Source organism: Eubalaena glacialis, chromosome 1, assembly GCF_028564815.1.
Source record: "Eubalaena glacialis isolate mEubGla1 chromosome 1, mEubGla1.1.hap2.+ XY, whole genome shotgun sequence".
NCBI classification, from domain to species: Eukaryota; Metazoa; Chordata; class Mammalia; order Artiodactyla; family Balaenidae; genus Eubalaena; species Eubalaena glacialis.
The window spans coordinates 185,392,338-185,420,294 of record NC_083716.1 but is presented as its reverse complement, the minus strand read 5'-3'; the positions used below and the strand labels follow the sequence as shown (position 1 = coordinate 185,420,294).

Here is a 27,957-nt window from a genome sequence, read left to right as displayed (position 1 = left end):
AAGCAACACTTTAACGTCTTACATTTTCTCTGATGATGTCACACTCAAAATGATCATGACTTAAATATTACCAGAGCAAAGTGCAACGGCCAACACTTTGTTCGCTCATTTCACACTGTCTCTGACCATAGAGAGTGCCTGGGTAGCTTGGAAAAGCAACATCACCTGGCCATCCCCTCATTTAACCAAGCTGTTCATGCGTTCCTATGCCAGAGCAGTGCCAACTCTCGGAGGTCCCGGGGTGCAGCCAACGCCTTCGTGTGGTAGCTCTAAATTTAAATTACACCAGAGAAACCAGGGCAACTAAGCAATGAGCCACAGCAAAAAATAAAGAACAACAACAACAAAATAAAGCTGTGGTTAAATTAAAAACAACAAAATATTACTAACTGCCCAAAATATCAATTTGATGTAGTTCTTTTCATGCAGGTTTAAATTCAATTGTTAGTTATAATTGTTGGACCTCCTTGAGATAGTAACAACAAAATAAAGCAAGCTATCTGCACCTCAAAATGTGTGATTGGTTGTTTTCTGTAAAATTCTGGGGTTGGGGAGGTATGTGCCTTTGCAAATCACAGAAATGATCATAGATAAGAAAAAGCAACTCAAGTTCTTCACAGCAAATATTTAAATTACCATGTTGAATGTATTCCACAATTTTTTTAAAGCATAGATATGATTCTCATGGATAAAGTTACCACCAAAAGTTAACAAAAATCCCCCAAAATAATAGATCAAATCTTCTAAACTTATCATCAAGAAAAATATTTTTATGGGAGCTGATTCGTTAAATCCAAAGATATTGAACATCTACAATTCACGATATTTTGTGCCAGACAGCAATGCAAAGATGAGCAAGATGAAATAGACCCTGTCCCTCAAGGAGTATAGAAAAGAATATGACAATTTCAGGGAAAATGATCAATTGTGCAACTGAATCCGTTACTGACTACTGCAGCTCCAAATTGAGACAGAACAAATCAAAGTCCTCAAAGCTAAAGAACTCGTTTTAAATGGTATAGTCCTACTATGCTTTTCAAAACAACTTCATGATAAAATATCTAGCACCAGAAAAATCTGTATTTATCCACCTCAATTAGATAATCCTAATTGTAAACCTATAAAGTTGATTATTTGCCTAAATTACCCCGTAAATGTAAGTACAAGCGGCCAAAGCTGAAGCAAATGCACTGTCAATTCTTACTCCCCCAAAGAAGATGTTGGGTCTTCGTTAATTTATTCAGCAAGTATTCTGTCTTAAGTCAGATTCCCTAAAAGCAGAGCCTAAGACTAGACTCTAGTATAAGTAATTTTTTGAGGGACTGCTCTCAGGAAAAAGGAAGTGAGGGAAGCAGAGTAGAGGAAGAAAGCTAAGCAAGAATGTGGTCTCCGCGGGAGCTTCAGCCGCATCCCACAGGGAGCATTAATTGTATCAGAGTTGGTTCCACCTGGGAGCAAGGGCGCTGACCTTCTGTACCCGCTTATCTGCCGATTAGTGCCTACAGGCTGGGAGCTTGTGGGAGCGGGGTGGGGGGGGGGGAGACGGAAATAACCTCCAGGGTGAGGGGCACCCCTTGGCCAGAGCAATCTCTGCAGACTAGGGCAGCTAAACAGCCAATACACAAGAAACTGGGCCGGGTACACATCACCTGGATCTGGGAGGTACGGACAGCACCCACTGCACCATCTAACAACTTGAAATGCCAGTTCTTACCTTAAAACAAGAGAGGCAGGGATTCCTGAGGATGACTCCCAGCCCTGACAGGCTCATGTTCTAAGGAGTCCTATCCGTGGCTGAGGCGCAGTCCGTCCTGCTGAGAATTCTGAAGCTGAAGGAACTGTAGTTGCAGCTCCCAAATCCAGAGATCCATTTTGGGTCTGGGAGAAAGGGGCGGGGCTAAGATCTATCCCGGGAAGGAAATCCATGCCAAGTCCAGAGGCCTGACTTCTTTTCAACCAGTAGCAGAAGCCCACGCCTCTGAGAGCGGCAGGGTGTGGCCAAGGGGTCACACGTGAGAGGACTGCGTAGGGAGGATCCTGGGAAGTCCCTCAGAGGCTCTCCGGCTGGAACTACAAGCACCCCTTCCCGGGTTTACCAGCCAGCCTCCCTCTGAGAGCGCCTCCAATAACGGCGCTCCCCCGCGTAGGGTCGATCCCACCCCACCTCCAACAGCCCCAGGAGTGCCTTCCCAGCAGCTTTGCATTTCCGGTTCACACCACCTTGTCTCTCCCCCCTGTCGGCAGGGGGCGCCAGAGAGCAGCGAGCAGACGCCTTCTTCCTGGTTCAACCCTCCAATCCACAAAACCTATGAGAATCTTCACTCTCTTCCTGCCCCTCTTTCGGCTGAATCCTTCCTATTTTATAAACCCCCCACTTGGCTACACTCATAAGCAGCATAGTGTAGGAATTACATATACGCACTCAAAACCCAGAGTACCAACCCAAATCCAGGATCTGCTATTTGCTAACTTGTGTCACCTGGAGTAATTACTGACCTACTCTATCCCTTGATGGTCTCACCCATAAGATGGGAATAACAACAGCATCAACCTCACAGGTTTTGTGAGGATTAAACAAATTACTACATGTGAAACTCTTAGAGCAGTGCTGCCAGAGCACCCAACAAACACCAGCAATCAGTATTATATTAGAGACCACCATGCAAAACATCGAAGTTAGGGACCAGAGAAACATTTAAGAGGGGGTGTAACACAGACCTCACTTGTAATCACTAGATGTATTATTTTGCTAGGGCTGCTAGAACAAAGTACCACTACCCTGGGGGTGGTGGGGGCGGGGAGGAGGCTAGGAGTCCTAAATGAAAGTGTCAACAGGACTGGTTCCTTCTGAGAGTTGTTAGGGAAGGATCTGTTCCAGGCTTCTGCTTGACTCATAGATGGCCACCTGTTCACATAGCATTCTCCCTGCATGCATGTGTGGGTCCAAATATCCCCTGTTTAGAAGGACATCAGCATATTGGATTAGGTTTCACACTAATTTTACCTTATTTTAACTTTATTATCTGTGTAAAGACTATCTCCAAATAAGGTCACATCCTGAGGTACTGGGGTTTAGGACCCCAACATATCTGTGGGGAGGGGTACACAGCTCAACCCATAACACTAGACATGATGGGCATGAGACAGCACATCTTTAAAAGAAGTGTTTTGGTAGAGTTTCTCAAAAGATGAATTTATTATCTCTAACCAGTAGTAGCCAATTATATATATGAACCATCTAGAGGTAGGGAGGTAGGTAAATCAGAAACAGCCAGTAAAAAGTTAAATTGACAGTCTCCATGGTGAGACATTATTCTTCAAGAATAATGTTTTATGATTGTGCTCCAGGAAAAGAAAGTAATTTGTATTTGTTTATTCAGCCCCAAATGTAATTTTAAGAAATTCGGGCAGAGAAAACCCAGTTTCCTTGTAATAGGAGAAAACAGTGTCTGCTAAGTAAATAGAAGGACTTTTGCAAGATAGATTGGCCGGCCTTTCCTGGTGGCGCAGTGGCTGAGAATCCGCCTGCTAATGCAGGGGACACAGGTTCGAGCCCTGGTCCACGAAGATCCTACATGCCGCAGAGCAACTAAGCCCTTGCGCCACAACTACTGAGCCTGCGCTCTAGAGCCCACGAGCCACAACTACTGAAGCCCGCGTGCCTAGAGCCCGTGCTCCACAACAAGAGAAGCCACTGCAACGAGAAGCCCGCACACTGCAACGAAGAGTAGCCCCCACACGCAGCAACGAAGACCCAATGCAGCCAAAAATAAATAAAATAAATAAATTTATTAAAAAAACAGAAAATAGATTGGCCCATCGATTTTTCGTGTGTGTGTGGCTGCGTTGAGTCTTTGTTGCTGCGCGCAGGCTTTCTCTAGTTGTGGCGAGCAGGGGCTACTCTTCATTGCAGTGTGCGGGCTTCTCATTGCAGTGGCTTCTCTTGTTGTGGAGCACGGGCTCTAGGCACGCGGGCTTCAGTAGTTGTGGCACGTGGGCTCAGTAGTTGTGGCTTGCGGGCTCTAGAATGCAGGCTCAGTAGTTGTGGTGCAGGGCTTAGTTGCTCTGCGGCATGTGGGATCTTCCCGGACCAGGGCTCGAACCTGTGTCCCCTGCATTGGCAGGCGGATTCTCAACCACTGCACCACCAAGGAAGCCCTGGCCCATCGATTTTTATTCTAAGGTTATAAAAATAGTTTTATGCCTTTTGGTATGTCTGGGTCAATATTTCCCAAACTCTTCCTCGAGATGTTGGTAGATATGGGAAAATTGTCCCATAGCCAAATAAACTTAGGATTTGGGAAATCGTACTTCTTTATGCAGGACTTCCCAGAGCCTTTGATGAGCTAGTGTGTGTTGTGGTCCTCCAAGAGGCGATACAATGCTCTCCGAACTTATTTGATGATGGAACTGTTTTCACTGGTACTGTACATGATGTAGGCTGAGACAGGCCACAGTAGGTGGAAACATGGGAGGTGTGAAGAGGATTGGATCTTGGTAGAGGAGGAACTGGGTATCACCTAAGAAATGAAATTAAGTGCTATGATTAAAAAAACAATCCAAGGTGTTTGAGAGCACATTGCTAGGGCATCTGATCCAGTCAGAGAATTGGGGAACAGTCAGATTAGAGGAAGTTACATGTAGAAGCTGTGACCTAAAGTGTGGGGTGAACTAAGGAGATAAGCAGAAGCTTTCAGGCAGAGGATCCTTGCACCTGCAGAGGTCTGGGGCAAGGAGAGCACGATACATTCAAAAAAGTAGAAAAGGTTAATAAGGGGGTGCAAGAACCTCTGAAGGGCTGGAGGTGAGAAGCAGGGCAACGTTGCAAAAGGCCTCTTATACCATATTATGGACTTCGGGCTTTTCTCTAAGAGGTAAGGGGAACCATGAAAGAGATTTAAGCAAACTAGTTACTTGATCAAATTTTACTTTTACAAAGTCTTTAGCTATTCTGAGAAAACTATGACATGTATTTGCCATTCTATGCCCAAGAGCTTATTTCCTCCCAGGGGACTCCACTCATAGGAAGACCTTCACCTATCACCAAATTTCTAACGCATAATGTCCCTGTAATTACTGTTCCTAGGCTTTATAGCTATCCGTGGAAAGGTCTTTCCTAAGACTGTCTGGGGACTTAGGGAAACAGTAATAAAGCCAGACTGGTAGACTCTCCAGGTAAAGTAAAAGGTGTGGGAGAGGGGGTGGCTTGTGGAGACAGGAGGGCAACTTACTGCCGCAATTCTTCTCGGTGAAAATGACCACTGCTGTGGAACTGCAACGGAGGTAGAAGAATCTGGCCCAACAAGCCAAGTTCTGAGGATGCGATGTCAGGAATGTGGCTCCTGGGGACGACTCCCACTTACTCCTGCTCCATTTTAAGAAAAGGTGGGAAGCAGGTAAGAGGAGTGGGCAGGTATGCCAACGCTTTCCAATCTGTCAGGAAATCACTGCAAAAGATAGCATGTCCTAAAAGTGAGGATTCCAAACCTGAAATTCATGCTTATCCTAGAATCTTTAGGGGTCCCTGAGCTCCCTGAGATTATGCATATTTTTTTCTCTTTTTTTTTTAAGGGACATTGTTCCTAGTTTTCATTTCATTTTTAAAGATGCCAATGATTCAAAAAATTTAAGAAATACTGCCCTACACATTTCAGAGAGGGAACCAGCAGATAGATGCCCAAGCCATCTCAGAAGTATCTACACACAGCTCCCTTAAAAAGAGGATAAGCCCCACTTTGGAAACCACTTCCATGGCTCTGGTGCTTGGGATTCCTTTCCTTCTGCAGCCAGGAGGGGACTCTGTTAACAAGCCTTGTGTTGGTGTGTACAGTTGCCCCTCAGTATAGCGGGAGATTGGGGGGGGATTGGTTCCAGGACCACAGTGGATACCAAAATCCACAGATGCTCAAGTCCCTTATAAAAATTGGTGTAGTATTCGCATATAGCCAAAGCACATCATTCTGTATACTTTAAATCATCTCTAGATTACTTATAATGCCTAATAGAATGTAAATGCTATGTAAATCGTTGTAAATACAATGTAGATGCTATGTAAATATTTGCTGGTGCAGCAAATTCAAGTTTTGCTTTTTGGAACTTTCTGGAATTTTGTTTTTCAAGTATTTTCTACCCGTTGTTGGTTGAATCCAAGGATGTGGAACCCATGGATACAGAAGGCCGACCGTACTTACCCACAAGCGCTCCTGAACCAGCAGAGCTTCAAAGACAAATGCTCCTTGCTAAGGATATAATAGGTATAAATTCCCTGAGTTATAGGGGAAATCTCAGGGATGTGGAAGGAACCTGGTCTGACACCAGCCTCAGCCTCAGAGAGGAACATGGGGGCAGAATTCTTCTCTGCAATTGGAATGAAGTCAGCTCTTTGTTGACAGCCTCCAGCCCATCTGACATCACTGCAATGATTTTAGATTTTAGTCAGGACACCTGACTCCTCATTCCCCCACCTGCTGAGAACCCTGGCCCACATCCATAAGGGGGGCTGGCTGTCCCCCCTCTACTCCCACTTCCCTGCCTCAAACAACCCAAACAAGCTGGAGAGAAGGGACACCAGCAGGCCCATCAGACCAAGACCAGAAGGGAGACCGAGATGCCCCGTCCCGATAAGCAGAAGGACCACCACAAGGAAGAGAATGAGGCCTCCTGGAGAGGGCCTCCAGAAGGAAAGCGGAAAGTGGAGTACACTGAGATCCAGAGCCTTCGGATAACGTGCCCAAATTCACACAGCTAGTAGCAGAGCCGGATCTAGAAGCCAGGTCTCCGTTTATCACTGTGGTCTTGCCACCCCTTCACAACCGCAAAAATCAAACCTGCTGGAGGGTTAGATGGCCAGAGAGAGTGTTTAAGGAGAGGAGGGCTCTGTCCCCCTTCCAGGTCATTATAGTTCCAGGGCAGGGTAGACAACAAAATCCCTTCAGGTCCCTCCCAGTAAAAAGGCCCCTACATAGTCAATTCCTCTTCTCCGAAAGCTAAGGCCAGAAATATTGAATGTTTTATTGGCATTTGCAATATAGCCAGGAAATAGGGTGCTTATATGACCCAGGATATCATAGGAACAGACAGAGGTGGCAGAGCCAAAAGCTTTGTGGAAACAATGTTATGAGCCCTAAAGAAATAACAGAAAAGAACCTTTTCAACCTACAAGGAAGGAGGCACCCTGACAAAACAATCAGCTGGATTCTTGGTGGGTGCTGAGACAAAGGGAAACCAGCTGACCCTAGAATGTTTAAGGTAGGGGACTGCAGCCATGATAGGGGAAGTTTCTGAAAGCTGGGAGTTGCGTAGATATTACTCCAGAGAACTTGGAGGGTTTGGTTTTATTCATTTCAGTTTATGACTAGGATGAGTATTTTTTCACTCAAATTTCTTTCTTTCAAAAAAGAATCCTCGAAGTAATGGTATGAATGAAGAAGTATCCTTACAAGGACTATACTTTCCATTTTTCCTTAATACACAAGGCGGCTGTGAAAGGGATTGAAAGAGCATGGCCTTCAGCCTGGTGACCATTCTTTGAGTTCCTTTCTCTTTCCCCATCTTAGGGAGAGAGGAATTTGATGGTGATGGTGATAGTGATGGCAGTTTCCGTCACATGTGCTCTAGATCAGAAAATCATCTTTCGTTATTAACCTGCTGACATGAGCACACATTGCTAGTTTCATTTTCCAACCCTGTGTGAAAATGTCTTGACTTGCTTAGGACAGAAAACCAGAGAGAGAAGCAAAAGGCCAGGTATATCAAGATCAACATTTACCTAATACCACCTCCAACAATGCTTCTCAAACTTTAAAGTGCATAGGAACCACCTGCACTTGCTCAAACGCAGACTCTGGTTCAGCAGATCTGGGGTGGGGACCTGGGAGTCTGCGTTTCTAACAAGCTCCCAAGTGAAGCTGATGCTGATGACCCTCAGACCATGTTAAGAACAACCTGGAAAAATGTCTGGCCTTTCACGCTGCTAGATGATGGTCCCAAACTTTAATGCTTTTTATATACCTCTTCTTAAATGCAACAGTTAGGAGTGGGAGTTTCCACCTGGCTCAGTGGTCTTCAACCCTGGCTACCCATTGGAATTACTGAGGAGCTTTTAAAAATACCACTGTAATTGGTCTGGGTCAACCTAGCATCAGGAAGCTTAAATGCTCCTGGGGGTTTCTAATGCGCAGCCAAGGTAGGGAACCCCTGATCTCGCCAAATAAGGTGATCCACTTAATGTTTCCACTTCAAGGTTAACTGTTATTCTCCTAATATCTTTTCTCACATCACAGCACTAACTTTAACTTAGCCAAACAGATTTTACATTTAAGTGTGCAGCAAACGAGTAGTCATTTTTTTTTTAAAGCAAAGGTTACCCTTCCTTAAATTTCCAAAATTTTTCTTAGTGACATGGCAAATTTATTAAGCATTTTTCCCCACAGTATTGACATGGCTCAGTTTTATTGATTTATAAAATTGCTACAATACTTTAAACAAGCAGGATTTTCATAACAAAAATATCGAGTACACCTTTTGGCATTTGGAAGGAAAAAGAATGCTCACAAAATAATTATACATATATTTTTAAATGAAGTTTATTTTCCCCCTGGGAATAAAAATCCTATTCTGAAAATGTTTCAAAATTAGAGTGCTTAGTTATATCAATCTAAAGCCATTTTTGCTATTAGGTTACTAGGTTTATTTAGAGACTAGCTTTTCAATCAATTTCAATATTTCCAATTTATTTAACTTCTAAAGTTACAAACTGTTCATTTAAATGCCCACAAACTCTTATTGCAAGAAGCATATGTATTAGTTAAAACTAACCAAAAATAAAGACATTTAAAAGGAAAAAAAAAAAATAAACCATGTGTTTATGTTTCCAATATTTATACACACAAAGAAAAAGCTATTTAAAAACAATCATGATATTTTCTAATGCTTCCTTATTTATGTTAGTGTGCAAATGTGAATAATAAATACTATTCAACTAGCTAACTAAAAAAGTGAACATTTAGGAAAGCCACCTGTAGTTAAGATAGTCAATTTATCTCAACTATTAAAAATAAAACAGTGAGTTTTTAAGGACACTGGAGAATTAGAAAGCAAAGATGAATACTAGCAACATAGTGCTTAGTAAGTGGTCAATACTGACTGAACAAAATTTTTTGAATAGGTGGATAAATATATACCCTATCCTAAATCTAGATGCCTCCAATAACTCCCCACTCTTCCCAAGTAATTCATTTTCCAAAACAGTCCACCAAATACGGAGATACTGAGGAGGCTATTTTGGGGGACTCTATAACCATCAATCAAAATGGGAGAAAAAGTTACAAATATCAAATCCTGTTGTACACCTGCAACTAATATAATGTTATATGTCAATTATACCTCAATTAAAAAAATAAACCTCTATTTTGTATGAGCCATTAAAAAATAGAGAAAAAGATAAAATAGAGTGAATAAGAAAAAAAAGGAAAGTTAGAATTGGAAAAGTTCATATGACTTTCTCTTTGGCTAATGACAGGTAATATTGGAAAGCTCTTAGAAACTTACTTTTAACATTCAACCATGATTTTAATAACATTCAACCATGATTTTTATAACATACAGCCATGATTTCTTCAGAGCTCGTAAAAAGGAAAGGTTGAGATAACACAGAATTTTGACAGAGGGCAAAAAAAAAAAAAAAAAATCATATCATGAGTCTTTTACTGTCTCTAGAGCAAGCTAGAGACTTGAACTTAAAAACATCATCTAAAAAATTATATCCATTCCTTTACTCCCAAAAGAAAGAAAAACACCTGCGGGTGTCAAATCTGACAGTGGCAGATGCAAACATTATAGCTGAGGAAGTCACATGTCCCCCCAAATAAACTGTTATGAGGACAAAAAATGATAGGTCATTGGTAGGTACATTTTGCTAGGCTTCATGACTTAAGCCAAATTTAAGGACACTGTGTGGCCAACGTAGCCTGATTCACAAAAGCAAGAAAGAAAACTTGCAGTCTGTACACTCTCCGCCCAAAAGTCACGGCCTGTATTTTAAAAACACAGCAAGGAGAAAGAAGGGCAACTTGTCTAAGGAGGTTTGCTACTTATGCAAAACCACAAATGAACTAAAACTCTTCTCTCAAGTGATGACTAAGGGTGATCTAAATGCAAAAGGTGACACATGCAAAGCACTGGTATGCTATAGGATTTCACTTCCTAAACTCATACTTTTTAAAGTTTTTTTAAAGTATGGCACTGTTTTTTTTTCCTGAGCACCACATCAAGGTTGCAAAGGTCTTCGAATTCACAAAGGCACTGCTAGTAAGTTAATGGTGTGCATTACTCATGCACACATATACACTTGGCCTGAATAGAGAGATGATGGGTTATTTTTGTTTCCATTTAAAAATATATACACATGATTAAATTCACCCTAGTGTGATAGTGGAAACTGAAAACAGGGAATCAATTATGAGTTGTTCAACTTGGTTTATTGTGAGTGCTTGATAATGTAATCTAGCAAAATTCTGCAAAGTCAGACCATAATCATTGCCCTATATTCTGGATGACAGAATATCCTTGCCACCATTCCCACACCTTCCCCACCAAGCCCACAGCAGACATCATTAATCAAGTAGGTAGGTCACTCTCTGCTGATCCTAGCCTCAAACTTAGAATCCCTGAAAGCCACAACTAACTGAGCAGAGTTGGCACAGAAGGAAAAAAACCCAAAAAGACAGTATGCCAATGGTCAGGTACGTTAAACCACAGGTATTTACTGCCTCACACTTCTTTCTGGCCAACAACTATAAAACAAGAAAACAAACAAAATAATAAAGTCAAATAGGAGTTGTATATATGACTTGTATTCTAAGGCCTCACCCAATATGGGGTGTCACGACAAGGAGCTCTAAACAATCGTCTGGGTATGCCAGTTCTGAAGGCATGCTGAAACACTTGTATAGCCTAGTAACCACAAATGCCACAGGAAAAGGGCAAGTATAGAAATTTCCTATTTAATTTAAGTACAGAGTCTGATTCTGATGGTAAGACTTAAAAGGTATGTTGTATGCTCATTTACCATATAAATTTGGCAAATGAAGGTTTTTAATCATGTACACATGTACACATTCCAAGACAGAAATCTAGATGCTTAACTTTTACCATCTCTAGGCCACACTTTTGATTGCTGCCAAACAAACAAAAAACACAACTCTATTTTGACCAAGTAATGGTAGCTTCTACAGCAAACTTATTTTATCCTTTGTAGCTCAACTTGTAAAATCAATTGTAAAACTAAACATAAATAACTAAACATATCTCAAAACAAAATGGTTCCAAGTTGCATTGTCCACAACCAAAATAACATGCATACAGAACTGTACGCACACACACTCACACACACAATTAAAGAAAAGCAATAGAAACTCCAGGATTACTTTCAAAAGAAAATGGCCTCATTCTAGCTACCTAGAAAAAGCCATCAATTCATAGTTCCTTGCATAGAAGGGTTAAAAAGGAAATAAAAGGGCTAGAATGTCAGGTCAGTAATGGCAGCGGTTAGAATTATCCTACTGTCACACACAAGACATACTTATAAAGATATGTAGAGTCACCTTCTCCTTTATTACCAGCTGCACCACATAGATGTGCCACTGTTTACTTAACCACCTTGATTTCGATGAGGGGCTCTGAATGACTGCATAAAAGTCACTTACACTTACATAAAACAAAAGTCAATGCGTAGAGGAAAGGTCTGGAAGGGCACGTAGCAGAAGAGTGGTTACCCCTGGGAGAGTGGGGGTGACAAGATGAACTTTCACTTTATTCACACTGTCTAAATGATTACTTAATAAGGAGAATATATTCAGGTATGGCTTAAAAAAAAAATAAGAGGAATCGGAGGGAATAACCCAGCTCTCTCAGAGTCTGAAGTCCAGAGTGCTGAGAAAGAAAGATGATAGCACTGAGCGGAACTGAAATGCTTTCCTAGGACCCCTCCTTTTCACTACACATAAGTATTCTTCATTATTCTTCATTCCTAAACTGCTACATCTCATCCAAGATGACCACCTCTGCCTACTAATACCAAAAGAGGGTGGGAAAGAAAAGAGTGTGCGGGTATAGCTCCTGACAGCCATGGATCCTTTCATGACACTATTCTCTCTCCTTTGTTCCTAACTGTCCCCATGCTGCCAAATCTGGTAATATACTTTATATTGAGATTTAAGTGGGTAAAACAGTCTTTGTGACAACTTTCAAAAGCACAACTATCAACAGCATCCTCCTCTCACTCTGACACTAAGGAGGAAATTCATTACAGAGTCATGTATTTTATTCATCTTTGGTATTCTGAATACATTACCCCTCACTGATGTCAAAGGAATTACTTAATTTGTTAATATTCCTGTATATTAATTCATTTGTTTTATCTATCAAATTAATCAAAACATAATCCTCCCTTCCATAAGTTCTGGATTTTATAAATTCTGGGTTAGTTATTTATTCAGCAACTAACGTTAGTCCAGAAGCATATTAACTAAAATACTAAATGAAGAGGTAATTTAAACACTTAAGTGTTTCAGGATACAGTTACAAAATATTTATGATTCTAATCAATCGCATGTGAGTTAATCTTGGTTCTGTGTATCCTGGTTGCTCTTGTATTCTTTACTTTAACATCCTTGTTACGAAGCTAAATTGAGGTAATGCAACTGGCCCATAGTAAGTGTTTTATTATCAAAGAGACCAACAAAAGACTATTTGGGGGGAAGGGGTGCACATTACAGGACAGAAGGGGGAAATTCCATCCTATGAAAACATACTAGATTAGTTGCTGCATTTGGGGAAGAGGCAGCATAAGGGCTCTAAAGATGTAGACATTAAAGTTCCAGAGATGAAATATCAAAGCAAATAATGAGACATAATAAAAATAATATATTTACATCTAGGGAGGGGGAAATGCCAGCATCAAGCTAATAGCAGGCACTGTTTGACCCTGCCCATGACTACCTGTTTCTTTTGTCCTACCAAAGTCATCCTGGTAATTTGCAAAGAGGTTTATCCACACTAAGCAACTGGCCATTCTTTTGTAGAAAAATTTCTAGCATCTCTAGTGTACTGATATTTACAGCCCTTTGTCACAACCATGGGACTCTACTTTAGTGAGAGAGAATGCAAACCTCCTTACAAATAAAAATCCCCTTCCCCAAAGTATGCAACTCACTATCCATAAGGAGAGTAATGTGAGCACCTACTCACATTTCACCTCTAAAAATTAGTATTCAGTGTTATCATATACACTCTTAATCCAGACACAAAGACAATACTTAAAATAATTGAGCAAATGCAGACATTCTGCTTTATATAAGTTCATAACATTTTCTGAAAAGTATACAAACATTCACTAGGTCATAGGTGCAGTGACTGGAGTCTACTATTTCTCTACTTCTATACTCTATATATTCAGAGTATCTCATCTACTGGCTGTAAGGCATATAAACATCACCTCCTTAATTCTGTTTTCTATACTTCATATTTAGATGATTAAAATAAAACTCAATACCAATAAAGCTTAAAAGCACATCAAAATTGTTATTATATGCTTTTAAAACTTTTACGTAACTATTACTGATTGGATTTTTAAGGCTTTAATGTGTCTTAAATAACATTTAACCTGAGCATTTCACGTGAAGTCTAGTTAAATGCAGGGTCAATAATATCAAACACTAGAGAATTCCCTGGCGGTCCAGTGGTGAAGACTACGCCTTCCAATGCAAGGGGTGCAGGTTTGATCCCTGGTTGAGGAGCTAAGATCCCACATGCCTTGTGGCCAAAAAACCAAAACATAAAGCAGAAGCAAAACTGTAATAAATTCAATAAAGACTTTAACAATGGTCCACATTAAAAAAACCTTTAAAAAAACAATAATAATAACAATATCAAACACTAGATTTTCCCATATATCAATAATTCTTCCTTTGGTGAAAACATCTTTATTCAAGTCTAAATGGGTTATTGAATTAAGAGTGATAGTACTAATAATAATAATGGTAACAATATTTATAATAGCTAATACTTATTAACACATACTATGTGCCAGGCACTGGTCTAAGTGCTTCATATGTATTGATTCTTCTAATCCTCACAACAACCCTATGAGGTAGGTAATATAGTAAAACCATATTAATTGAAAATCATTAGAGAGTGGAAAGAATTACAGAATAATACTTTCTAAAATTTTCTACACATTATTACACTTTAAACCTAGACTTCCAGTTAAATATAGTAGACTGACCAACATGTCAGAACAGACTACATAGCCATGAGATTTCAACAAGTTTATAAAAATAAAATCCAGGAGGAGGTGTGATAACTAACCTCGCAGAGTAGAGGAAGTTAAAGCCTACGTACCCAGAAGAGAGGAGCCAATACACTCAACCAAACACCTAACAAGTTCAGAACCTGGAAGTAGCAGGTGCTGCAGAAAAACAGGATGAGGCATAGGGCTGAAATTAGGACTAGATGTCTATAAAATGGGCAACTGGACCCGAGGTCCTCTCCCCACTCTCCACAGCCAGACAACCCACCCACCCCCAAACTCCATCCACTGGAGAAGCTGAACCTGAGGGTCACCAAACACAGAAGAAGGCTGCGGTGGGGTGGGGCAGGGTACGTGGAGGCCGAAAATAGAAGGATTAAGTAAAAAACCACCATACAAACTGTGGAGTCCTCAGCCCTTTTTTCCCACCCTGCTGCTAGAACGGAGGAATCCTTCCTAGAGAAACTGAATAGCTCCAAAGAAAAGACCTCCTCTGAAATTTAGGGAACTCCAAGACAAAAGGCCAGCTCTCTGCCTGAGGCAGATAACTGATAAACCCAGCCCACACATAAAGAACTATGAAGTTAGCTTTTTAGTACCTAATTCTTAATATGAATGGATGACCTCTCCAACTTTCTAAGAAAGCCTTCAGAATGGAAGACACAATCCAAAACAAACAGAACAGGAAACAATGCAGGAAACAGGAAAGACATGAGGAGAAAAACCATAATCATCCTCATGAAAATAGAACAGAGAAAAAAGATATCTTAGAAATTAAAAGATACAGCTAAAAAAAAATTCAACAGAAGAGCTGGAGGAACAGAAAAAGAACAATTACAATACTACAACTTAGGAGAGAAAAGAGGATCAATTAGAGGTCCAACATTCTTTTAAAATTAGAGGATCAGGGGCTTCCCTGGTGGCGCAGTGGTTGAGAATCTGCCTGCCAATGCAGGGGACAGGGGTTTGAGCCCTGGTCTGGGAAGATCCCACATGCCGCGGAGCAACTAGGCCCGTGAGCCACAACTACTGAGCCTGCGCGTCTGGAGCCTGTGCTCCGCAACAAGAGAGGTCGCGATAGTTACAGGCCCGCGCACCGCAATGAAGAGTGGCCCCCGCTTGCCGCAACTAGAGAAAGCCCTTGCACAGAAACGAAGACCCAACACAGCCAAAAAGAAAAGAAATAAATTAATTAATTAATTTTTTAAAAAAATTAGAGGATCAGTCTGGGAGGTCCAACATTCAAATGACAGGAATTCTAGAAAAACGGGATGGAGAAAATGGAGGAGAGAAAATTATCAAAAAGATAACACAAAAAGTTTCCCAGAATTGAAGTAGACAAGTCTGCAAACTGAAAGATTCCACCAAGTCAAGCACCCATCAACATGAATGAATAAAGACCCACACATCCTCATGAAATGTTGGGCATAAAGAGAAGCTCTTAAAAGCTTCCAGAGTGTAAAACCAGGTCCCATGTAAAAGAATGGTATCAGAATTTTCACAGGAATCATGAAGGCTATAAGACAATGCAGCACTGCCTTTAACATTCCAAGAGAAAATTATTTTCAACAGAGACTCCAAACTACCAATCTATCAAGAGTAGAGACATTTTCAGACCTGTAAAGCCTCAAAATCTTTACCTCTCATGCACCTTTTCCCAGGAAGTTTTTGACAGTGGATATACTTTGGCAAAAAAAGTACAGTAAATCAAGAAAAAAGATCCAATAAACAAGAGATCCAACATGAGACTGAAAAACAAAGGGATCCCAGAATGACCACCAAGCCATGCAAGGGCCTGGAGAACAATGGTCCAGATGGCAGAAGATGAAGGACTGTGGAAAAAATGTCCCCAAAGGGAAAAGAAAAAAAGGAACTGATGGATTATCTAATGTTTTTTAGCATTTAAGCCTTTGGATACCCATCGTGACAGGTATATTAAAAACTAAGCAGGGGCTTCCCTGGTGGCGCAGTGGTTGAGAATCTGCCTGCCAATGCAGGGGACAGGGGTTCAAGCCCTGGTCTGGGAAGATCCCACATGCCGCGGAGCAACTAGGCCCGTGAGCCACAACTACTGAGCCTGCGCGTCTGGAGCCTGTGCTCCACAACAAGAGAGGCCGCAACAGTGAGAGGCCCGCGCACCGCGATGAAGAGTGGCCCCCGCTAGCCGCAACTAGAGAAAGCCCTTGCGCAGAAACAAAGGCCCAACACAGCCAAAAATAAATAAATAAATAAATTTAAAAAAAAGAAAAAATACAGGCATTTGCTAAAAAAAAAAAAAAAAAAAACTAAGCAAATTTTAAAGTCAGGAAATTATTATTGTAATTCAAGGAAAAATAAGATTTTAGTAGAAAGAAAACAATGATAGGAAATAATTGATAATGATCAATAAACATTTATATCTATTGATTTAACAAAAAAGTTGTGATTAACCTACATTGGGAGGGGTGGGGGAGGTGAGGATATAAGCAAAGTAATCCTGCCTGTCATAAGAGGAATTCAAAAAATCATTTTTAAAATTGACAAATCAAGAAAGCGTAATAAAACATATTTTCAAGGAAGGTAAATACTAGAACAAACCACTAAGAGCTAAAAGTACTTGTCTCCAGGGCTCTAAGAGGAGGAACTACTCCTCTTCATTATAAGCCTTCTACTTCTACTTGAGCTTTTAAATTATGTGCATGAATTACTTTAGTAAAAAGAAAGATAATTTTTAAAAAAAGAAAAGAATTCAAACTTACAAATTCAGTATGAATTCAAAGGCAGGAGGACTGTGGAACTGGAAAGCATGAGAAGGAAGCCCTATCTACCAGCTACAATTACTTACCCCACCAGGGCTATTCACAGAGAGACCTCCTCAAAGGAGCTCCCGCAGCCTAACCAGGCTTTCTTACAGGCCAGGATATTCCCTCTGCACCAAGTGGCAGGAGCAAACGACAGACCCAGAGGCACTTCATTTAATAAAAGTGAAGAATTGGTAGAGTCCAAATTAATGATACTATATTGTGTATGGAATCAGTATAAACAGCAATAAAATATTGCCATATTACAAGGATACATTTCCTGAGATCTTATGATAATTTCTAAATACTAAATATAGTAACACACAGTGGAAATCTACAATTCAGGGTGAAGTTCCATGGCGACAGTCAAAATGAAGATACTTTATCTCTTGCCTTGGAATTTAAGCTTAAGCAGTAGCATCCATTTCTGGACTTATCCTGATTAAAGATAACAATAATTCAGTGTAATATAACAAAGTTCAAATTTGGTCCATTTACAAAAGAATTCTCATCAAAGTTGTTTTAATCATCGAAGCCTTGGATTCCCACACAACACAAACCAGGTGCTTGAAAAGTAAAGCAAGTACTAGTTCTGCTTAGAAGATCACTGATATACCAAGAGTCTCTAAATTTCTCAATAACCCCATGGCCTAGATAAAGCAAAACAAGAACAACCAATAGTTATACATTACAGAAAGTCCTGACAAAATAAAATTCTTATGAAATTGTTCTTATTTGGTTCATCTTTTTCTTAAAATTCAAAAAAGTCAGGCACACTTGAAAATACACTGGGCTCCTCAAAATGCAAGGTTCCCTGAAGCTTTATAGGTTGCTTCATGCTACCAACTCACCGATCAAAACCTAGATGTAATTCAAGATACATTGATATCCCCTAAAAAAAAAAATGATTTCACAAATGTGTTGGTTCCTAAGGGAGAAAAGGTGGCTCCAGTCACAATAAAAGCCATACTTAGGAATATAGCAAACTTGTTCAAAGGACCTGTTTCAAGGAGAAAAAAATGATATGAACCAGAAATAACTGTATTTTATTTTTAAAAATATTTACAGAAAACTGTTCAGGAACTCATATTTTTTGATAAAGCAATAGAAAACGGATTTATTTTCCATGAGTTCAAAAGCTTTGTTAGTGTTTTCATTATAAACCTACTGGTTCAAAAAAAAACTACCAGAGAAACTCCCACAGTTAGTACCACCTTGACCTTCATAGTCTTATCACCACTTATTCTTACTACAAAAAATAAAAAATAAAAAAATAGAAGCAGCAAAAAATCTGATTACTCGCTCAACATGAAAACTTACTACATTAGCAAACTTTTTTTCTCAAATTAGACATATGAAGTATAACATATGAGCAGAAAGATTCCTCTTAATATAGTCTAATGACCTGTGTGCTATTTAAAATCACAAATACTTTAAGTAGCATAGAGTTTATCTAAATGTATATTAATGTGTATAGATTGTTTATGTCCATTTTAAACTTAAGGAAGAAAGCCTATAACTACAGACTTATTTTAATAAGGAAATACCAAATATTAATTCTTTTAAAAAAATTCTCACATAAACTTACAAGAGAAATTTAAAATGAATAGGACACACTATTCTAAGCTCACAGGCAAAAAAGCTAAAAATATGCCTAATTTGTGTATTTACTATGAGGTCCAAAGATACAAACAAAATCAAAGCAATAAAGAATATTATTACCACTTGATAAAGATTAGACAAACTATCAATAAATGTAAAAAATACAATGTATTATATGATGAGTTTGAATGCAAAAACCACATATTTATTAAACATATGATTAACTTAAAAACACCAAACCAGTTTGTTTTAAAGTGCTCCTCATCCAAAACCTTGGACAAAACCATCACTCCAAAGTGAACTGAAAAAACAGTTTACAAGGCAAACACTGACAATAGGTATGGACAGGCACTACCAAAAAATGCTATTTGTTCTTTAATTAAATAATGCCATTCTCAAGTTACGTAGGGCAGTCACCTTGACAGATTCCTTTTTTATAAATATTCATAAATAAAAAATGTCTAGATATTCTAAAGAGCTGCAAACATTAATACCTTACTTACAACAGCAGCTTTTGTCTATTTTCGGAAAAAAGCACTAAAATCCTCTTCCATTGCAAGTCATTTATTTCTCTGGTGGAAGTGAGCAAGGTCACTACAATATTAACCTCTTTTTTAGAACAATGTAAATAACAAGGTATACACATCTTAAATTTGGTAGGTCATAAAAGTTAGGATGCAATCATTTTTTTTGATGCAACAGAAAAATAAATAAGTAAAAATTAAATACTTTAACCCAATATTTGGTATTGACAAATCAGTAGTGTCAACTTCATATACAAAGGACAGCACAATCTGGTTTTTAAAAAATCCTCAATGTCATGGTATTTGGGATAAAAATATTTCGAATATTAAATGTTTCCTTTTTGCTTAAAGGAATATAATACAAACACCATCAAGCTGCGACCGTAACTCACTTTCAGCTGGGGTAAAGTGACCATTTGGTCCATGGCACAAGTTACATATATCACACTTCTGTCAAACTGAAACCTTAGGTTTATAAGATTTCATGTTTATAAGCTACAATACACACTGACTAAGATGTCAGTCCCTCACAGTATTTTAGAAAAATATCTACATTTGTCCTTACAGATGTCAAAATGTTATACCATCATTTGTTCAAAAAAAAAAAAAAAAAAAAAAGATGCACATTCATACTGTGAAGTTATTAGGAAAATACTCTTGCAAATAAACTATATAAAGATAAAATACACTTCAAAGGTATGTGGGTTGTTTTTTGTTTGTTTGTTTTACAATATTCTATAAAGTGCAGAGAAATCCTAAGGGAAAAATTACTCCCTATAACATAGTTTAATTACAGCAGCTTTTGCATAGCAATACTTAGAGGAAGTTGGACACTTCTGTTTCCTCAGGAAGAGAAGGGTGGAAGAGGATCTCCCGATTCAGATTTTTTTTTGGCCATAAGTCTGCTTTCTTCAGGAATGGTTGCTGATGCCAAATCTCCATTAAGTGTATTTCTTGAACAGTGAACAGGTCCTATTAAGAAATTGATTAAAAGGTTAAACATCCTATCAATATTAACTCCAGTCCTCCATGAAAGAATATTTCCTATTCAGGGACATGAAATTCCTTTAGCTTCCTGCTAACTTTTTGATCGTTTGTTTAAGAGTAAAAATGTAACTTTTCTAGTATTGGCAGTTGTAAGGAGAAACTCCAGATTTCTTGAGAAATTATGAAACTATCTGAAGTAGAGATACTTGCTTTGTTCATTGCCAGAACCAAGGTTGGCACACATGAGCAGCCAATAAGTATTTGCTGAATTGAATTTTTCTTAACTATTGCTTTTCCAACCTGATCGTTTTAATGCTGTTGGTATCCTCCTCATTTTCTAAGTAAAGAAACCAAGTCCCAGAAAAGATTACAGGCCTAACCCAAGAATCACACAATTGGTAACAGAACTGGAACTAATTCAGGTCTTGCTCTTTTCATCACAAGACTTTCTTTTCCTTTCTTTTTTTTTTTTTTAAATATTTTCATTTTATTGGAGTATAGTTGATTTACAATGTTGTGTTAGTTTCAGGTATACAGCAAAGCATCACACGACTTTCTGAGCAAACTTGACAAGGTACGTCACAGTGAAAGTTCTCACATCTCCATTTGGGATGCAGCGCACAAAACTATCACTGCAGCTGCCAAGTGAGCACATCAAGCACATTGGCATGGTCCTATTCACTTTCACATGTACACATTTTTTTAATTTAGCATGAACATTTATTACTTTTATAATTAAAAAAAAATCTAGTTAATAAAAGTAGAAGCAGCTGCATCTCTCAAGGAAAAGAATATGCTGCAATAAAGACTTTCAACTAAGATTGCTAATTTGCAAAACATACTAAGAAAGAGCACTAATTCAGTCTCTGCTTTGTCAACTAACTGGGACACTAAACTTTAGGATAAACAGAAGGAAATCTAAGGATAAAACTCTGACCTACCCTACACTTGCCAATTTTAAAAAGTTCTAGAGAAGTGAGATATATGTATGCATATAAATATTAACGCATGTGTATATAAATATTAATGCATGTATGGGTGTGGGTGTGTGTAACTAATTTTGTTACTCTCCTTCACAGCTAAATTGGGGGGTGTTAAATGGAATATTTACACTTAGATCTTATAAAAACAGTTTTCAAAAATTCAGAACCAGAGTGCCTAAAAGAGAAGAGAGCTAAGGAAAATGGCTGGCTTTAAAAAAACTAATTTAGCTATCACAAATGAAAATGACACCCTTAAAAAAAAGAAATGGCAGGACTTCCCTGGTGGCGCAGTGGTTAAGGATCCACCTGCCAATGCAGGGGACACGGGTCTGAGCCCTGGTCCAGGAAGATCCCACATGCCGCAGAGCAACTAAGCCCACAAGCCACAACTACTGAGCCTGTGCACCACAACTACTGAAGCCCACGCGCTCTAGGGCCTGGTGCCGCAACTACTGAGCCCGCGTGCTGCAACTACTGAGCCCGTGTGCCTAGAGCCCATGCTCCACAACAAGAGAAGCCACCGCAATGAGAAACGCCCGCACCGCAACGAAGACTAGCCCCCGCTCGCCACAACTAGAGAAAGCCTGTGTGCAGCAACGAAGACCCAATGCAGCCACAAAATTAAAAAAAAGAAATGGCATCTAAAGAAAAGTACAAGGCAGAATAGAACTCTTTCATAAGCTCTGGATGAAAAGGGTCATGTATAAAAGGCAGAAAGAGCAAGGTAAATCGGAATGTATGTTACCTGTCCCAGGTGACATTTTTTCCCATACTTAAGCTCTTTAACCATCTTCCTCTTTTTCTTATCACTTCCAAGATGTAGTAAATTGGCCCAGGAAAGTTTCTTTCTCCCAACCCCTTCCGACACTCAATCCTTTTCCTTCTTTCATTTCTTTACTCATTGCCCCAACTTATATTCAAAATGATAATGAGCATAGCGTTCTATATCAATAAATAGATTAGTTCTGTAAGAAAAATGGGCATTAAAAAAAAAAAAATGCAGGCTTCCCTGGTGGCGCGGTGGTTAAGAATCCTCCTGCCGATGCAGGGGACACGGGTTTGAGCCCTGGTCCGGGAAGATCCCACATGTCGCGGAGCAACTAAGCCTGTGCACCACACCTACTGAGCCTGCGCTCTAGAGCCTGTGAGCCACAACTAGTGAGCCCACGTGCCACAACTACTGAAGCCCATGCGCCTAGAGCCTGTGCTCCGCAACAAGAGAAGCCACTGCAATGAGAAGCCCATGCACCGCAACGAAGAGTAGCCCCTGCTCGCCGCAACTAAAGAAAGCCCATGCACAGCAACAAAGACTCAACACAGCCAAATATAAATAAATTAAATAAATTTATTACCAAAAAAAATGCCATCAACTTCTAAAGATCTGAAAATGATCAGCAGTCCCCTTTAGAATCTCAACCATTTTCATGAACTTTACATTTCTCCTCTAATTAAACCTGTTTAACCTTCTGGTTAAGTAAAGCAACTCTATCTTATGCAATGTTTTCAATATATTCAAATACTAGAAATCCAACACCATTGTTTAGTCCCATTTCAGCCACACTATAAATTAGCTGGGCTCTTCTAGGCCATCTAAAGAATTTAACCACCATTCACCATGTCATTTCCATAAGGGAAATAAAATCTTGTTCCAAACAGCTGACTTACAAATAAACTCTTGGAACACAATCTGTTGCTTAATTGAGAACTGTATGTAATTTCTATCCCACATGTTTCATGGGCAATAGTAAAGACTCTGAAAAGCAAAAGTCTATTAATGGAGTTGTAATAATAATACCATATTTGCATTCACTGAAAATCATGGTCACTACTGTCGAAGTAGATATTCTGACAGACTTTCAAAGCTTTTTCTCTGAAGAGAAAAATAATTAAATTTTAACATAAATCACAAAACCTTTCCTAAAGTATTCAATCACAGTATGCTGACTCTTTAATAATAAGGAAGAAAAAGGTACAGGAATAAATGTTATTATAATTCATCACCACCACCAGAAAAAATTATTGTCCTTGGCCATTTCAAATTCTTTAAGTAACAATGCTGATTTTTTTTCTTTGAACTTAGAACTTGCCTTTATTTTCCCCTAGAATCCTACCTACAATTTATGCTTTCTTCTAACATGTTTTTTAAATGCAAACACAATGGGAATATAAATTACTAAGAGATTACTAAAATGCAGTGGGAGTAAAAGATTTTGATATTACATATATAAATCTAAGATATGGTATTTACAAAGATATACTTAGTACTTCTTAATAACAAAGGTGACTGTAAGAGGATATATGAGCTTCTGTTGATTGTGTGCTAGTTGCTTAGCTCTGAATTAAGGAATTAATCCAAGGGCAAAGTACAGTATTCACTATCAGTATCCTTCATTTCAACAATTACAGAGCCCCACACGAATTTTGCTGAATAGGCCAAAGGGAGAGACACAGCCCTTCTAACTTACTATCTGGGTCTTCAAGAGGAACATCATTACAAGAGTCTGTATCTGAGTAGGTTCTTCGGCGCCGCTGGGAGAGTCGGTGAAGTGTAGACACTGTTTCTTTTATAGAGTGGCTACTCCTGCAAATTAAATAAAAAGCATTAAATTGTAAGGACTTCAACAAATGAAAACACCCTCAACTGCAGTTTTCGATGACTTCTCTTTAAATGAAAGAAGAACTATTTTACTACCCAAAGTTCTACTTTAGCAATGTTCTACTCCTTCAGAGGTCAGGCCACAAACAAGTCAAATCATTTAGAATCTAGTTGGTAAGCTGGAGAATACAGCCTCTGAGCCAAATTAAAAGGAAAAGAGGTACAATGAAGAAGTGATTTCTTTTATAGAGGAAGGTCCAGCTAGAGAGTAAACATATCAGATGGTTAACAAGTGTTTAAAAACTAAAAGTTATGGATTTCACAAGTGCATGTATCTAGTGTCATCCATAGCCAATCTAAAACAGCAGAGCAAAGGGGATGGGCAAGCAGTATGGGAGCATGCTAGGAGCCAACTCACTGACAGCAGCAAGAGCAGATAAAGATGGCAAATGGAGGCTAGAAAAACTAGTTTTAAAAAATCAGTCTGGAAAACCAGAAAACTAGAAAAATCAACCTAAAAAATTCAACACAGAAGCAAATCACCACCACTCAACAGTACCTCAACTACCACTGGATGACAGCCCAACATTACTGTTCTTAATGACAACTTTGATTCATCAAAAAAATAAATAAATAAAGTTTAAAAATTCTTATTATATCTTATTTAATAAGGTAGAAAGGATAAAATACAGGTCAAAAAAAACTGTCATAAAGATAAAAGTTTGTTAAAGGAATCAAGCTTTTATTTTTCTGGAAAATTCAGTTGATGAAACTCTTCATTCCCTGATAGGATTAGACACACACATCACTGGACTCCTCTCAGCACATAATAGTTCAATCAATTATATAACCATCAGAGGGAAAAATAAAGCGACAAAATAATAAGGGGGTTCAGTTAGCAATTTTTTTTTTTTGGTAGGCACTCAATAGATGTTTACTGAATGAAAGATTAGTTAAATTCTATAGTGCTTTACAATTTTCTAAAGTTTCACACATGTGATTTCATATAATCCTACAATAACCTTTTTTCCCCCTACCCCTATATTAATGTAGAGAAATAAATGCTAATGTCACTATAATTTCATCATTTTCCAAAGACAACCATAGCAACTTAAAAGAATGTTACCTACCAAGATAAATAGCCTGGGATATTGGCAAGATCTAGAACGTAAATTTTTTAAATGTGTTGATATGAATACATACTTTAAAATATCAGTTTTTCTCTCTTTTCAGTAACACCTTAGCTCCTATTATAACAACAGAACAACAGCTCAGCATGAATATATGATGCTATAAAAAACTGTACTAGAGGGAGGGGCAAGATGGCAGAAGAGTAAGACGCAGAGATCACCTTCCTTCCCACAGATACAGTAGAAATACATCTACACGTGGAACTGCTCCTACAGAACACCCACTGAACGCTGGCAGAAGACGTCAGACCTCCCAAAAGTTTTTCTCCCTTTTATTCAGAGCCGTGTAGATGAAAGGCTCTTGGTGCTCCAGCCAGGCATCAGGGCTGTGCCTCTGAGGTGGGAGAGCCAACGTCAGGACACTGGTCCACAAGAGACCTCCCAGCTCCACGTAATACCAAACGGCGAAAATCTCCATCTCAACATCAAGACCCAGCTTCACTCAACGACCAGCAAGCTACAGTGCTGGACACCCTATGCCAAACAACTAGCAAGACAGGAACACAGCCCCATCCATTAACAGAGAGGCTGCCTAAAATCATAATAAGGCCACAGACACCCCAAAACACACCACCAGACGTGGACGGGCCCACCAGAAAGACAAGATCCAGCCTCATCCACCAGAACACAGGCACTAGTTCCCTCCACCAGGAAACCTACACAACCCACTGAACCAACCTTAGCCACTGGGGACAGATACCAAAAACAACGGGAACTACGAACCTGCAGCCTGTGAAAAGGAGACCCCAAACACAGTAAGATAAGCAAAATGAGAAGACAGAAAAACACACAACAGATGAAGGAGCAGGGTCAAAACACACCAGACCTAACAAATGAAGAGGAAATAGGTAGTCTACCTGAAAAAGAATTCAGAATAATGATAGTAAGGATGATCCAAAATCTTGGAAATAGAATAGACAAAATGCAAGAAACATTTAACAAGGACGTACAAGAACTAAAGAGGAACCAAGCAACGATGAAAAGCACAATAAATGAAATTAAAAATACTCTAGATGGGATCAATAGCAGAATAACTGAGGCAGAAGAACGGATAAGTGACCTGGAAGATAAATGGTGGAAATAACTACTGCAGAGCAGAATAAAGAAAAAAGAATGAAAAGAACTGAGGACAGTCTCAGAGACCTCTGGGACAACATTAAACGCACCAACATTCGAATTATAGGGGTCCCAGAAGAAGAAGAGAAAAAGAAAGGGACTGAGAAAATATTTGAAGAGATTATACTTGAAAACTTCCCTAAAATGGGAAAGGAAATAGTTAATCAAGTCCTGGAAGCACAGAGAGTCCCATACAGGATAAATCCAAGGAGAAACACACCAAGACACATATTAATCAAACTATCCAAAATTAAATATAAAGAAAACATATTAAAAGCAGCAAGGGAAAAACAACAGATAACACACAAGGGCATCCCCATAAGGTTAACAGCTGATCTTTCAGCAGAAACTCTGCAAGCCAGAAGGGAGTGGCAGGATATACTTAAAGTGATGAAGGAGAAAAACCTACAACCAAGATTACTCTACCCAGCAAGGATCTCATTCAGATTTGATGGAGAAATTAAAACCTTTACAGACAAGCAAAAGCTGAGAGAGTTCAGCACCACCAAACCAGCTTTACAACAAATGCTAAAGGAACTTCTCTAGGCAAGAAACACAAGAGAAGGAAAACACCTACAATAACAAACCCAAAACATTTAAGAAAATGGGAATAGGAACATACATATCGATAATTACCTTAAATGTAAATGGATTAAATGCTCCCACCAAAAGACACAGACTGGCTGAATGGATACAAAAACAAGACCCATATATATGCTGTCTACAAGAGACCCACTTCAGACCTAGAGACACATACAGACTGAAAGTGAGGGGATGGAAAAAGATATTCCATGCAAACGGAAATCAAAAGAAAGCTGGAGTAGCAATTCTCATATCAGACAAAATAGACTTTAAAATAAAGACTATTACAAGAGACAAAGAAGGACACTATATAATGATCAAGGGATCGATCCAAGAGGAAGGTATAACAATTGTAAATATTTATGCACCCAACATAGGAGCACCTCAATACATAAGGCAAATACTAACAGCCATAAAAGGGGAAATCGACAGTAACACAATCATATAGGGGACTTTAACACCCCACTTTCACCAATGGACAGATCATCCAAAATGAAAATAAATAAGGAAACACAAGCTTTAAATGATACATTAAACAAGATGGACTTAATTGATATTTATAGGACATTCCACCCAAAAACAACAGAATACACATTTTTCTCAAGTGCTCATGGAACATTCTCCAGGATAGATCATATCTTGGGTCACATATCAAGCCTTGGTAAATTTTAAAAAATTGAAATCGTATCAAGTATCTTTTCCGACCACAACGCTATGAGACTAGATATCAATTACAGGAAAAGATCTGTAAAAAATACAAACACATGGAGGCTACACAATACACTACTTAATAACGAAGTGATCACTGAAGAAATCAAAGGGGAAATCAAAAAATACCTAGAAACAAATGACAATGGAGACACGACGATCCAAAACCTATGGGATGCAGCAAAAGCAGTTCTAAGAGGGAAGTTTATAGCAATACAAGCCTACATCAAGAAACAGGAAACATCTCGAATAAACAACCTAACTTTGCACCTAAAGCAATTAGAGAAAGAAGAACAAAAAAACCCCAAAGCTAGCAGAAGGAAAGAAATCATAAAGATCAGATCAGAAATAAATGAAAAAGAAATGAAGGAAACAATAGCAAAAATCAATGAAACTAAAAGCTGGTTCTTTGAGAAGATAAACAAAATTGATAAACCATTAGCCAGACTTATCAAGAGAAAAAGGGAGAAGACTCAAATTAATAGAATTAGAAATGAAAAAGGAGAAGTAACCACTGACACTCCAGAAATACAAACGATCATGAGAGATTACTACAAGCAACTCTATGCCAATAAAATGGA

General features: G+C 38.9%; 1 protein-coding gene across 1 annotated transcript in view; it reads right to left on the bottom strand.

Moving 5' to 3' along the window:
• Positions 1 to 18,915: 18,915 nt before the first annotated feature.
• PLEKHA3 (pleckstrin homology domain containing A3) overlaps positions 18,916 to 27,957 on the bottom strand; it is a 31,667-nt gene continuing 22,625 nt past the window's right edge. The window contains exons 7-8 of the mRNA XM_061202663.1: positions 23,650 to 23,765; positions 18,916 to 20,186 (exon numbers count right to left, since the gene is read on the bottom strand). Coding sequence (XP_061058646.1) covers positions 20,059 to 20,186; positions 23,650 to 23,765 — 244 coding nt within the window. The 3' untranslated portion in view covers positions 18,916 to 20,058. The remainder of the gene's footprint in view (positions 20,187 to 23,649; positions 23,766 to 27,957) is intronic.